Source organism: Bombus terrestris, chromosome 6 (assembly GCF_910591885.1).
Source record: "Bombus terrestris chromosome 6, iyBomTerr1.2, whole genome shotgun sequence".
Taxonomy (NCBI): Eukaryota; Metazoa; Arthropoda; class Insecta; order Hymenoptera; family Apidae; genus Bombus; species Bombus terrestris.
Genome location: NC_063274.1, coordinates 12,744,816 through 12,760,653, shown reverse-complemented (window position 1 = coordinate 12,760,653; position 15,838 = coordinate 12,744,816). Strand labels below are relative to the sequence as shown.

The 15,838-nt window shown below is 37.3% G+C and overlaps 1 protein-coding gene across 6 annotated transcripts in view; it reads right to left on the bottom strand.

Moving 5' to 3' along the window:
- Nucleotides 1-1,069: 1,069 nt before the first annotated feature.
- Nucleotides 1,070-15,838, bottom strand: part of LOC100645674 (semaphorin-2A) — a 557,658-nt gene continuing 542,889 nt past the window's right edge. For all 6 annotated transcript variants that reach the window (XM_012309545.2, XM_012309546.3, XM_048406917.1 and 3 more), the window contains 5 exons: nt 14,781-15,011; nt 13,790-14,203; nt 12,055-12,331; nt 9,549-9,996; nt 1,070-8,227 (listed from right to left, as the gene is read on the bottom strand). In XM_012309545.2, the coding sequence (XP_012164935.1) occupies nt 8,153-8,227; nt 9,549-9,996; nt 12,055-12,331; nt 13,790-14,203; nt 14,781-15,011 (1,445 nt within the window). In that variant the 3' untranslated portion in view covers nt 1,070-8,152. The remainder of the gene's footprint in view (nt 8,228-9,548; nt 9,997-12,054; nt 12,332-13,789; nt 14,204-14,780; nt 15,012-15,838) is intronic.

Genomic DNA, 15,838 nt, shown 5'->3' with positions numbered 1-15,838 from the left:
GACTCTGTCTCAAAGGTTCCCAGGATGACGTCACAGGGGAAACAAATCCAAATGGCGATGACGTCGCGGACTACGAGCGTAGAAGTCAGCCGTGACGACGTCAGTTCAATGAGTGAGAGGGTAGAAAGCGTATAGACAGGGTGTATAACTCCCTTGTAGAGAGTTAGTAGTTGCACGTAATTATTCAAACTCAGGGGATAGCTTGAAGTTCAGGTTGCTCTATTGATCGGGCAATGGTCGAACAGACGCGGTTGAAACGTAAGTTTTGACCGCGTTGCGCCGGCTGGTTTTCTCTTATTGCTAACTTTATTAAATGTAACTGAATCATCGCCACGGATTTTAATCTAAATTTGTTCGCGGTAGTTGGACGCGGTATTTTTTTCAGTCTAAAAAAGACTGTAGTATTCCTTGTTGCCTTGAAACGGATCCCTGTCTTCGATCAATTTACCACGTTTAGATGATCCCAGATTTCGAATCGTTGCCTTTATTTGTCCTCTTATGATATACGGTATACGGAAACGGAAGTCGTATGTTTTATTTTTTGAAGTGCTTTTGAAATGCTTCTATTTTATTATTAGAGGGTATATTAAAGAGTATACTTTTGCTGAACATAATCTCATTTATGAAATTGGCAGCACGAGGTAAGAAATTGTAATATTTAAGTAGGTATTTTTTATTTACTTTTATTATCATGCATATAAAATGCTACTGATTTGGATACGAATTTTCAATGGTATTTTTCGAACAACTCTCACTGATGCAAAGATAAGAAATATAAACCATTTGAATGTAAAAACCTTCCAAGTTTCGTAAATGTATATAATATTAATTCGGAAAATTGTAAATGTATTTATTTAACTTTTAATAAGCATTTATACTATCGAAAGACTTTTAGGAGTAATAAAGAATAAAATATACTTACCTTAAAATCCCATATGCGTGTCACGTCTCGTAACGAAAGAAAACAGAACATCCGGACAATCCAAGATTCTGTACGCGTCATTTATTATGCAAAAGACAATGGACTTCTCATAAGGGTATACGTGAATAAATAGCACATACGAATCCATCGTTTATTAAAGCAAAACTTTATTATAGCAATAGTGAACAATGGATAACTATTAAAGATTTTTAACATGTTTTTTTTTTGATAAAAATAGCGATTGGATGTTTAGGTTTAAGTATTAGGTGAATATCTAAAGGGTCTCTTACCGTACGAAGTTGTTCAAACTAAAAGAAGTGTCTACAGTGGTGTGTTTAATGATGACAATCGCGCGAACGCGTAGATACGTGTGAATTTTCCATTGGTGGCGCAAGTGCAGCGTGAATCCAAAGAAAATATCGAAAAAATTAAAAAACTAACAAACTACCCCAGCGATATTTTATCTTATGCTAATTAAATGATAAAAATTGACAGTCGCAATCGAATATATATCGAAAGTATATAAAATAATATTAATATATAAATAATATATCTAGTTAATATATAAAGGAGTAAAGCGTCCAAATTTCTCGGAGCTCGTTCGTACACGAAATTGTCGCGATATACGCGTCAGTTCGTACCAACCAACGCGCAAACAGTAGAAAATTTAATCGATAGCAGAGAAAGCGCGTGCAACGTCCGTTTTTCTCCAATAGGGAAGAAAACCGAATAATAGCCTTAATTGCGTTACATGCACCATTGCCATTCGAACAGAATGTTTCGAACGGGTATTAACGCACGAACTCGAATGACTATTCGATAGAAAGCGAAGGAACTTTCGAAACGAGCCGAGACGCAGGCCACGCCTCTTTTGATCTAAAATAAATTTCTTCGCTCGTAAAATAAAAGAGATTCTCGGATTCACGATGTACTTTGGTCCGACTCTATTTTCTACCCTTGATCGCTGTAGTCGAGAGGGACGAGCGCTATACAAAAAAATAAAAAGAAAAGAAACTCGTACAAACGGTAGAAAAGTTACAGAACGAAAGAGGATAAAAATAGGGAGGAAATAAAATCGAATGGCAAGGACGGTAAAAATAATAACGATGATGATGATGATGAGAAACAAGTTACACAGTGGCGAAATAATGAATCTCACGCAGCATTCTCTCTTATTCTCGTTCTTTCTCTCGCAGAATTTCTCTGTCGCAATCGGTGGAGATTGTCGTCGAAACGATGTCAAAACGGAAACGTTACGAGAAGACAATCGATGACGCGCAAAATGTAAAAAAAATGGGATATCGGATGGTGTGTGAAATTAGGAATAAAAAAAAAGGTTCATGAGCGTGGTCATGTATGATAAATTCGCTTACAAAATGTTTGCAGAGAGGCGATGAATGAAGCACATTAAAAAAAATGTCAGTTCGGTAGATCACCCTCCCACCCCACGTTCACCAGAAAATAAAAACCGATCCGTACAGAAATCTAGAGAACCTAAGACAGTCGTCGGCTAGTCCTAATGATATATTTGAATTAGTCGTTACCAGCTACCCTACTCTCCTCCTTATATCGTAGTAATAAGTCATCGTAGTTAAGTGTTTCATTTAGGGCATTCGCATTCTTCCATCATTCTTTCTCTCTTGCATTTTCTCACTCTCGCTTTCATGTATCTCGAGTAACTGTCGTCACGGAGACGTATTTTCGTACAGCGTACACTAAATCGAGCTATAACCTATCTTTGCTGACACGATTGTCGCCACTGGATCAGATCGATCGGAGTTCGCGATGGTCCCCAAGCCATTTTCACTTCGAAACCGTTGATTCACACGTTAAATAACCGAACCGTATCTTCTTATTCTTACAATCATCCGATCGATCAATTTACGAAAACGACAATCTCGATTGCCAGAAGAAAATGAGCTCTTCTATCTCCGGTCAGTATACTCCTTCTACCTCCATCTGCTTCCATCGCGATCCAGCCACCACGATCGTGTCTACGCAATATACAGTACTCCGATAATATTACAAATAATATATCTAACAACGTTAAGTTCATCTTAGATTGCTTTCCGTGATCACGCCGACTCGTTCTACGGAGTCTGAATGTGCACTCGTCGAGGGCTCGAACTAGGATCATTCGCGGCAACGGATCGTTTAAATTGGCGTTTCATCGCTCGATCGTTTTATCGATCGCGCCCGCTTTTCTTCCTCGCTGGCCGTCGACGCGTACACGAGAGACTCGTGGTTCAAGATTATTGTGTACCTTAGTAATCCTCTGCGTCTTTGTCCTGTTTTCAGTTCCGCTTTCTCTAATATTGCGCTCTCTAACTACTCTCTTATGCTCTTTTACTGCTCTCCTCTGTTATTCGTCTTTTGTTATTTCCCCTCTTTTTCTCTTTTTAAATAGCTTTTCATAGAAGTGCGATATAGGTAAGTTACTATTATTCTTTGCGTATCGCTTCGTCACGACACACACGCGTCTTGATACAGTCTCCCTTTCATTCTGTCTTCGTTATTCGTCATTTAGATTCTCGTTAGCCCTCGCCATCCACTCACACATCGCGTCGATTACTTTGGAATATTCTAAGTATAGCTGAAATATTCTCATTGTCAGTCAGTTTCGTTCTAGAGTCGACGCGAAACGTTTCCGTGAATGATCCTCGAGAATTACAAGTAGACGAACCCGAAGAGAAAAATTCCTTTTCTCCGATCGTCTCGAAGGCAACTCTTGAACTCACGATCCGCGTTAATAGGACGCACTCTAAGGTATTTCTCCGTTCATCATCTTATTTGCTCGAAAATTAAATCCTTACGACATAATACTATTCAATACCTGTTTCAAGCTCATAATAAGTACATATTTGAAGATTAAATTACCGATTATTGTATTAACCTTACGCTTCTACCATCTTTTCTCTCCCTTCTTCATATACATTTATATCTCTTCATTCTCTCTCTTTCTTATCGTGCTTATCAAGCACTCGTTCACACTATATCACGCATACATTCGTTTTCTCATACTATATCTGACAGTGTACCTTTGTATGCCGTCGACGCGATAGATACAGAACAGAAAATCGTCGAGCACGGCGTTCCAAACCTCTGTACAGGAATAACTAACGGTTCACGCGCGTCGAGTCTACCTCCGATTGGCCCGCGGTCCTCGTAACTTCCGGTTGAAGTTAAAACTTCACATACGGCGAGGAGAAAATGGCACGCGGGTCACGAACGGTCGCGACGTGAACCTCTCAACAATACGAACGTTTATGTACAAACTTAAGGGCAAGAGCGAAACTATCACCGATACATCGGTGTTTTTTCTCTTTTTATTCTTTTTCTTCACCCATTTTTCTTCTTCTTCCTCTTTTTCGCTTGTCTACATTATTATACTTATTATTTCATTTATCGTTCACCGTATCTCATTTTGCAGCATTTCGATCGTCGTCCTTCGTCTCTGAGGGAACTCCGGTCCGTGCATACGCGCGTGCTCTCTCTCTCACACACACACACACACACACACACGAAACGAGAGGTGTCACCACCTCGCTACGGTCTATATTTTATAGCCTACGTATGTATACTAGCGATGGCGAACTGGGTCTTCAGGAAACAGCGACCGTTCCACGAATTGTTTAATACAGCACCGGTAAGCATCCATCTCCGTCGGTAGAAGCAATTGTGATCGTCGAGAAGTTTGTATCAAAGAGTTTAAACGGTTAAAATGGTAAAGATAGCAAATAAATGGTAAATGTCAGAAAAATAGAGAATGATTTTTCTTTAACCGTAAAAAAAAAGATGTGAATTCCATGCTTGATATGGCGTTAAGGTTCTGGAATAATTTAATTTAGTTAGAAGGACTAGAATTATCTGAATAAAAATTCGATAATTTTATTAGTTAATAAGTGGTAGGTCTGAATTTTAAGCTAACATCTCTTATTCATACCGGAACATTTTCATTTTTGATGCTCACATCGTTTACCATTTCAAGTTCTCGATTACTTCCGACGATCCGAGTATCTACGTTTAAAATATTATACGATAAACTAATACTACGTGTAATATACTATAAAGGATTAAAATATTAAATTATCGCGGAGAAATCGTACGAAATAAGAACTAGTAGAGATGAAAGGAAAACTTGCGGAGAACAGAGAACGCTATTATTCTTCACGTCTACGATTGTATCGTTCCGAAGAGAATTTTTATAAAAATACCATGCACTATGACGATCCTATTTACATACGGACGTTCCCGGACCGGAAGAGAAACGACTTTATACGTTTAATCGAACAGCGGGAAACCTAAACGCGCCACGGACATACATGGAAATATTAGAACAAGACCGGTAAATCGTCGATCAATGTTACTTAATCGAACGACGCGATCGAGCGAACGGAAAACGAACAAGAGAATGTATTGCTCGCCGACATTTGTCTTGCTGTCGAAGCTGCTTGCTGCTCGAAACGAGACATCCGTGTTCACGAGCGCGTGGATTTCGAAACTGTCTCGAACCGATCGTCTGTCCGATTGACCCGCGATTTACGTCGATTTGCTGAACGATTTAAGCTCGATCGAGACCCGATTCAATCTGGCGAAAATCGTCGAGCAAAAACGGAATTATTCTACTCCTAGGCTCGGAGATATATACGAGAATCTGTTTGAATCTTTGGCATCCAAAAAGATAAGTACTCGAGGAAATTCGAGTAAACGTAGAAGTTGGATGCAGATAGATTCGTGTGATAAATCTGCGTGTATTACTATCCAAGTATACAAGTATGTGTTTGTCTTTTGTGTGTGTGTGTTTGTATAGGTTTGAAGAGCGCATAGTGAATATGAGGATGGCAGGCCTTATTACCGATCTCCAATACGCGTCAGACGCACCTACGTAGCACCTTTAGAGTTCTCGTGAATGATTATGGTAATAGTGATATCGTTGAGTGATTAGGATGGCTGTGAATACGGGCTCGATTATAGCGATATGGATGGAATTGTCTTGGTTAGCATTTTGGTAATTTAGAATCATACGAAGGAAAAGAGAACGATCGATTAAAATCTTAACACAATTCGAAACACTTATATTTATAAATGTTAATAAATTAGGCTAATTAGATTGTCATCGAATTTTCCTTAGTCTGGCTTTCTAGCTTTTTCCTAAATATCGAATTCTAAATCCGACATTAAAGATTTTTGATTAAAATTTAAATACATGAGTTCGTGATTCATGAAATTATTGGAAGAATACTTAAATCCAGTTAATCGATACAATTTCTTTCTGTACGTTTAGAATTCAACAATTGTCACATTCATAAAACTGAGTAACTAACTTTCCTTTCTCATTGTCTCCAAGATATTATATCTGAATACTGACAAAACTCGAGAAATGTTGATTTCAAAGACATCTCAATAAAGTCGCGACAAAAGAACCCAAAAACTACAATGCTATAACTATAATCTATGGGGCGAGGAACAGAATCGCATCGATCGATCGATGCATCTACGCTATAAAAAAAAAGGTGAAAACAAGTTGAAAACGAATGTTTCGTCGAGTAAGGGTGATGAAAGGAATCGTGCGAGTCGAAGACAAAGGCGGCGGTGCACGTCGCGAAAACTGTTGATATGAAAAAGTTAACAAGCTAATAATAAGTTGAGGTGATCGCGCGCGCGCCACCTACGTGGTAGCCGATTAATAATCTCATGTGTAACTTTGCGTGACGTTTGAAAACGCATCGACGTTATGTCGCGTTCTCTCCCTGGACGCGTTCCATTCTTATCCATTCTCTCTTAATTTCACTTTCTTCATTAGCAAATTGATATACAACTTACATATAAGATTGTGTCGATCCTGACTCGTTATCTTTGACTCGTTAAAACTACACTGAAGCTCGACCTTATGGTATTTATTTTCTCTCTTCTCTTTTCGATCTCGTCGTCGCCTTTTACTCTCGGTTGTTTGCTCCTGTAACCTCCCAATTCTCGATAGAGCGACCAACCTCTCTCTCTCTCTTTCTCTCTCTCTCTCTCTCTCTCGTCTCGTCTCGTTCGTATCACAGATCTAAGGAAACAGGAGGATTGATTTCCGGTTTCTAAACGCGTTACTTCGCGGACGGACGCCTCGATTCGAGCCGCGTTTTCGTGATCACCGATCAACCTCCGCCACCACGGACGATCAATCTCGACGATCTCTTCTAATGACCCTTCCCTGACCTTGTATCTTCCTCGCTCGAGAAACCGATCCACGGCGTGAGAAAGCTTAGGAACCGTGTGTGTATCAGCGTGCGCAGTCCACGTGTATTATTGTTGCCCTTCCGGCCGAGTTATTCCTATCGTCGTTCGCGTTTAAGGCGCACTTTCTCTCGAGACGATCCTGGAATCGCATTCTTCTTGACCGCGTCGCGTGTCATTTATTTATACACGGGGTTAATGAAAAGTATTCGTGGAGAGGGTTGTCCATTGAAAACGAAACCGGATCCTTGACAGTGCTCCACCGTACACGCGCATTATGGCATTATGGCAATATAGAATGTAAATGATACTATGATTAATGAAAAATGACGAGCGATCGTGCGATGAACACTGCGCGTTGCGGGCAGCCTCGTTACACCGATTGGTTACAAGTAACCTCGAAATATCGATATTTCTGTGAATATTTCTCTCCTTCATATGAATATTTCTGTTTCGTGGGGATATTATCTTTTTATTTATCTCGCAGAAACTTGAGAGTTAAGCGAGAGACACGTTCCGGGCGGGTGATGAGGCCAATCAGAACGAGGCTCGTTCGAACGATCGAAGACGAACGTTACTGTGAATGTGATGAAAATGTACTTGTACTTCGGACGTTTGACTTGCCGGGTATTTGCTGCAGATGTATTTTCGTGGCTTTCACTTAGACGAAAAATCGTCAGCGGCAAGAAAGACAAAGGCAGTGGTGTAACCGGTCAGAAGGTGAGTGAGGCTCGTCCAACCGATCGAGGATGGATGTCGCGGTGAACATGATGCTCGTGTTTCGGACATTCGATTTGCCGGTTCTTTTGATACGGATGCGTTTCGTGGCTTTCACTTGGACGAAAGATCGTCGGCAGCAAGAAGGACAAAGGCAGTGGTGTAACCGGTCAGAAGGAGAGTGAGCCTCGTCCAACTGATTGTGGATGGACCGCAATTCTTCGGCAAGACGCTCGCGCGTGGCAGTATGTCGGGATCTCGGCTCGACGAGGGCTCCAATGATTGGCTCCATCAGACTAAGGGGGTGCCGTACACCTCGTTCATGTGTAAATTTTGATTGCTGTCGTTTTGCCTCGATGCGCATTGCTACAACAGAGAAAATGGTGGGGATCCTCAAGCAGACGATAAGTTGAACGTTACGTAATAATTGAGAGGTGAATATATTTAAGTTTTTTCCAATATAAATAAAAACGAATTATACGATTGGATCAAAAAATCTATTATTTGGATTCTATTGTGCAAATAATGATATTAATAAATTGATGAATAAGAAATTTTAGCATATCTTAGTTATAGACTTTTGTAGTGCAAAGAGTTTTTACAATTTTTTAATTTTATGTCGATTGGGGCAATCAGTTTGTTTATAATTTGAAGTATATCTTTATATATTCTTGATTGTGAGATCGAAAGCGTAACAATGCATTTAAAAACACAATGGTATTTCGAAGAAAGTTGTCTTGCGTAACTATAGTTCTAATAGCTTTCCCATAGCTCACTTTCTGTGAAAAATATTTGCAATGGTGACACATTGTACGTAATTCATAGGACGACTATTCTATAACATAAGTAATTTTGCCAGTTTACTTTTTTTATTTCAAATTACAATCGCATTTATTTCAATTACATCAAATTACACTCTATAGCGTTTATCTTCGCATTTATGCAAAAAGGGAAGGGAAACCTCTGACGAATATCATATTTCCTTTTCGATAGAATGGGCATACGTATAAAAGACCTTTGGTAGTTTTTATCTTCAATTTGTATTGCATTATACAAAGCTCTTTAGATCGTAACCATGTGCAGTAAAGGAAAAGAATTCTCGCGTGAAAAGTAAACAGCTTGCTACGAAGCTTTTGTTTTTTCAAGGATGAATTCAATTTTCTAAGGAACTTCGCATTCAGAGTTAGATTACATATTTGCCAGCGTTATATCAAACGATTTCTTCTTGCAAACCACGCGTCTCCTTTATAAAACTTTTCAGATTTCTCACCAACTGTATATATAAGCAATTACACTCATAAACGAAACGAATTAATGACATTGATTTCTCGACAAGCAAAGAATACAAAATTATTAAAACCACGAATAAAAGTACAGAAATAGAAAGATTCTTGCCGACAGGATCATAGAAGATTACAAAAAGAATATTTTCATTCATATTTCATCAAAGGTTTCCAGGTTTCGGACTCATAAACGAAACGAATTAATGACATTGATTTCTCGACAAGCAAAGAATACAAAATTATTAAAATCACGAATAAAAGTACAGAAATAGAAAGATTTTTGCCGACAGGATCATAGAAGATTACAAAAAGAATATTTTCATTCATATTTCATCAAAGGTTTCCAGGTTCGATCGCAAGCATCAACAAAAATATATTCGTGGGATCAAAGCATGTCGACTTACCGCTTGCTTCCTTTCCCAACTCTTCATGGCCGACTTGTACTTCTCGAATTCGTGGCACCAATCCGAGTATATCTTCTGATAGTCGTTTGACTTGGCTGGCGCAGAGCATCTGTGTGCGTCCACTGTGATGTTGTACGAGCAGAGGAGCGAACCACCGAGCCAACAATCGTATCTTCCGGCGTCTTGCTCGTTCACGCCAACGATCACCAGGCCCTTCTCGGACGTCTCGATGAACTTGTCCCCCCCAGCACCGTACTTGTAGGCTATCTGATACCTGCCTTTCTCCTTGCTGTAGTGGTACCACCTGACTTCCTGATTCGCCAGCACTTCCGGCATCTTCACGAAGCAACCGAGATGCACCGACTGGCCCCAGGTGACTACGAGCTTCCGTTTACCCACGCTACTGTCGCAAACGTCTGCCGTATTGTTTGACACGTCCTGGAGAAGCCTGTAAAACAATAAAAATACGATCATAAGCATAGTGTTTCGTATTATTCATGTTTTTGTTGTGAAACTTTATTATTTATTAGCATTTGCAACTTTGTTCGCGTGGGCTACTAATATCCGGAACAGTCTATAAGTAGATGAATTTCTATGAATGAAATATTTTTTATATAGATAGGCTAGTAAATGATATTAAATTATAAAAAAGCTCCATTTCAGAACAAACACGTAAACAATAAACATCGTTGCTTGATCTCTACCAAACATGGGAGCGCATACGATTCAGATGTTAGGTTACTTCTTAGCTTCTACAAAACGAATTGAGATAAAATATATTCTATTTTTCCCCCCTCGGGCAGTAAGCGATACAACAGGAAAAAGTCCACCAAAATCCGCTCAATAGGTTTTACGTGATACGAGTACAGGCAGACAAAGAAACGGACAGAGAAAAATTGTAAAAATTATTTTCTTGGACTCCAAAGCTTATGAGCTGTTCCTAAATGATCGCTTTATTTGTTTCTATCCAATGTATATACTATACAATCCTCCTACTGTTTTATTACATATATATTATATATTATATACATTAACATTAAGACTGTCAAAATACTCGAAATAATCAATTCATAAATTTTATAGAAATTTTATAGATTGAATTTAGATCTTTGAGGATTTCAATAATTTTTTTGTAAAATAGTTTTCCGAAAAGATAGGGATTTATTCCCTTTCGTATTATATCTGTTTTTCGTTCCACTTTCTTCGATACACGCTTAACAGTTCTTTTTAACAGTATTTCTCACAAATTTTAAAACATTCGTGAAATATATTTAATTCGTTGTTATTAGGGAGAAAAATAATTTCCTATTAATATGAGTCGAGTATCATCCATTATGAACGGAGATAAAACAAAATTTTGCATTATATGTTATAACAAATGTATATATCTTTAAATATATAACCGATCGGATAGATGGAACGGATTGTGTTCAAAAGGATTTAAGCGGGTTATGGAAATTTCAGGAAGGAAAACAGTAGAGTCGGGGCAATGTTCGTTCGAATTTATTAAACTGGACCAACTTAACTAGGTCATTCTGTGCATGAAAGTTCACTGTGAAATGTTGAACATTGAAAACATGATAATGTTTAACTTTAGAAAAGTACTTAATCGAACTACATTTTTTTCTTCCACGTATTATCCTCGTACCATTTGTTACCTACGCTGTAACTACCTCTCGGTATAAAATATAATAAATTTGTAGGATAATAAACTCGTCAAATATAACAGTCAGCATTTATAAAATAATAATATTTGCACAAAGTATTCTGTCAACGTCTTATTTCTACCATTTCATATATTTTTCATGCACAGTCATATTGTGTTTTTTAAATTATTATGCATTCAAAAAATCGACGTTCTAATTTGAATCGCATTTTTTGTAATAAATATGATAAAATATAAACTCCACATTTTTGTATAAATATACCGACAAAGGTGATAAACCTGTTGTGATCTTCGATTTTTTTTTAACAACCTTACTCTTATTTTTACGACTAAAGAAGCTGTAACTATTTAGTCGATCGATATATATTGTCAATACAATGTTGAGAACTCTGAAATATTAACAATAACATTAATCGTCTGATTAATTCTCCTTAAGGAGACTTCTGATCTGTTAAGAAAATCTTCAATATAAAGTCGAAACAGGAACGCGTATATATAACAATTCTTTCATGTTTTGCTCAAACTTGAGATATTTTCCAATATTGAAAAATGTAGAATGGATTGAACGATGCCGGAAAGAACGCAACAAGGTTAACGTAGAATACTTGCAAAAATCTTGACTGTCATTACAAAATATATCAAAACCTAAGTATTAAGTATAATATAAGATAATATCTCTAATTCCATTTCTGGATATAATTCTTAAAGAGTATAACAATAAATTTTTATTGGATTCCAAACTCGAATTCTCTTTCCAATTACATTACATCGTTAGATCTAATCGCATTGGATTCAATGTCATTTTTGGAACTTCGAATAACGATAAAGCAATACACTCACCCAGGTTCGTAAGGTTTGCACGTGTTCGTGTCCTTGTCCCAGCCGCAGTAAGGATCGTGAACGCAGCGGAGACAATTGTCGTATCTACGGGTGCACATCACCAGGTCGATCTGTTTTATTCGATGGTCGGAAGCGACGTAAAGAGCCTTATGCTCCTTCGAGATTTCCATCGCCTGAATCGGTTCGCCTGGCGTCACGTCAAAAACATCCAACAGAATAGATTGCGAATCGCCATTATTATCTATCCATTGAACAACTTTGTGTACACGTCCGTCACCTGTAACAAACGAGAATAACGCGTTCACAAACACAATTAATACAGACAACGTTCTATTAAATTTACAGCAGAAATTTATCGTGAAAACATTATCTTTGTCGATTAACAAATTTTTATGTTACAGGCTTTCTATCACGTAGGTAATTCATAACAGTCGACGGCAAAATACAAAAGAAGATTAAAGTGCAGGAGATTGAAATACACAAATGTTACTTTTCTATAATTAATGCGTTTTATATCGCAAATACCATCGATAACGTAAAAAGTATCAAAGGCAATGATTGCAAGAGGCAAAGAGATATTTTTTTCCAATCGATTTCATCAAAGACTCATTTTGGCCTGGCTCAGGATTTCAAAGAAGATCAAAATGTTAAGAATTAGGTGTAACTGCTATATTTCCATAAAGTTCCATTAAAAGTTAATCTTCGTACAGCGCGAAACACGTTAAATATTCTGAAGTAACTGTTTCACCTGGAATTAAATTACTGACAAGACTCTTGCACCTTTCTGAACTCCAATCTTGTTGAAAGAAGCGCTTCCTTCTCTACAGATTTTTTTCTATTCTTGATACATACCGCGATGATAGAAAGTAATTTGTTTCGTTCATGCAATTAGAAGATCCTGATATTAATCGATAATAGAAGTTACAACGTGTAATTAGTCACGGACTTATGTCGTGTTTTTGTAACTTGTTTCTTGTACAGTTTGCAAATGTACAGGAGACTTCTGATTATATTAGTTTTTAGCGCTAATAGACACTAGACAGTTGACTGTGAGACGAGAACTGCGATTGCGATAGCAGATTGTACGAGTCAACTGCAAGAACTTTGAAGTTCGCTCATGATTATCTTGCCGAGTTTCTCGACGACAAATCGGCCAACGGATATCAGCGCAAAACGCGCTCCAACCTAGCTACGAGTCCCGAATTAAATTTCTTATCACAATTTCCCGATTTAAAGTTTAATCCTGACACGATGAAAAATGTAAGTTATGAAACTACTGCAGCAAGTCGCTATAAACAAAAATACTACAACTGGAAAAACAGCTTCGATATATATTCTGGGGTTCATAAATCTTTAGATATTTTGTTTAGAATAATGATAAATTAATTTTATACTCGCAAAATAAAGTTGACAGTTATTAACGGTTTGATAGAAGAAATAAAGTTCTATTGTATTTTTATTAATATCTTGTCTAAAATCGTAAAGTATTGAGTCTAAAGTACATAGTACATAGTACAATATTTATTCAAATTATTATAATAATAAGTAATATATTGGAGTAATATATAGGAAGCATAAATACAGCAAATATAAAGAAATATAAGAAAATGTTAATTACAAACCAGATAAGATTCATCAATTTCGAAATGAAAATCAATTAAACGTTGAACAGAACATATAATCATAGCAAATCGACGAAATGTATAATCCTTTAACGTATGAAATTAATACTCACTGGATCCTGCATAGTAGACCGTATAATCCAAATCGAGTCCAACGAAATCGATTCGTAGTTTATCCACGACCAACCGTGTGAGCATCACGTCGCGTTTATAAAAGACGGGTTTTTCGTTCTCGTGCGATATGGCCGAGTCCATCAAGGGATGAGATCGAATGAAGTTCAGCACCGTGTCCGGGAACGATTCAGTGTCGTTCACACATTGACCAGGTCGCGGTTCAGGAACTCTGTTGGAAAGCACCGGAAGCCAAGCGCTGCTGCTCGTCGCCTGTTCTTTGAATTTTCCACGGAACGCCTCTTGAATCGCGTCGATATGGAACGAGCAAATCGCCGAACCCATCAATCCGTTCGTCGACGTGGTAAAAGTACCGTAAAAGTGGGTGTCATCGCCGGGCACTTTGTAGATGCTCTCTGCAAATATACAAAATACAAGCAACCATTAATTTCCTGATAAATTAAACAAGTCTTATTAGACATCAAGTGCAAGATTCGGTGGATAAATAATATATTTTTTCTAAAAATAAGATAAGCTCAGAAAGCTATATATTATACAATTCATATTTATGTAGAGGATCTTATCACGAGTTTCTAATAATTTGTGAATACATATCACTTATTTCAATTTACACGCCGTTTTTATTACTAAAATTTATCGATAATTCGACCTCAAATTAAAAATTTTATTCTTCCGAACCTCTTAAATAATTATATTATTCTGAATTTTGAAACATCACGTTCAAAAAATTAAACTTTAAAACACGAATAATATAGGGATTTTTCAATGCATATGAAAATTATAAATTTTAAAATACATAGGACGCGAAAAATAGATATAAAAATTTAAGCAAGTAATATGTGTGTGTGTGTGTGCGTATGTATATCTAAAGATACGTTCGAAAAAATTTCAAGTTTGAAAAATGGTTATGAAAGTACTCTTTTACTTGATTAATTAAATAAGCTCGAATAATGATGTTGCATAAAAACTTACGTATCTCGTTGAAGTAAAATGGAAATTCACCAGGTATCGAACAATTCAGCCTGGCTTTCAAATAAGTCGACCAGTTTTGCGACAAGATATTTTTGCCGCCGGTGTCCCTTTTGCAAACTCTCGCCACACGGGAATACACACTCTTGCCGCAATTTATGTATTCCACCGCCGTCTCGCGAAAGAAGAAGAATACGTGGCTGCCGATGTCGTAAGATCCCACGAAATTAGGTTCTGAAACAGTCACAAAGAATAACAGTTATTCGATCAAGAAAACTCGGTTTTCCGCAGATTCTGGCAAAAGTTTGACAAAGTTCGATATTGCGCTGAAGAAACGAGGTTGCAAAATTGAATTCTAAGAAGTCTTTAATCTTACAGAAATGTTTATTATCTCCTATTTCAAATTTTCACTTTTACAATAGAGCTTTTACTTGAGAAATAAAATTTTCCATAAATGTAAAATGTATAAAATAATAGACTAAAATCAGTTTGCGATGCCACTATTCCGTATATTAAAGCGAAATCGCAGAATAATGTTTAACGTTCAATAAGTATTTCTTGACAAATCTAATACGAGTCGAACGTCGGTTCCCAGTCGTGGTGAAATTTATGGAAATACCAAGCAGAGCGTAAAAATGAAGTGGAATTTCGTGTCAGATCCAGAGAAACAGTAATTTCGACGGAGACTACCAGGCGCGCTAGGATTCTATCGTTGATGAAATTCCACTCGAAGATTTCCGCCGAACGATTTGCTCTTTAAACACCGTCGAGCAAATTAGGATGCAAATCTCCTACGATGGTCGGCATTCTTTTGGTTCTGTTAAAAATCAACACTACAGTCATGCAAGTGAAATATTTCTCGCGTTTCTGGAAATTACGGGAAGTTACTTAAAAATATCAATTTCGTATAATTTACAATTGCAATTGGAATTCGCGGTGTTATATGACACAATTTTTTATAATATAGACATAAAATTATTAAAGCTATAGAATGATAACAACACTGAATATTAAGCGCAACTGTAAATTAAAAATAAAAGTCGACCATTATTTTATTACAT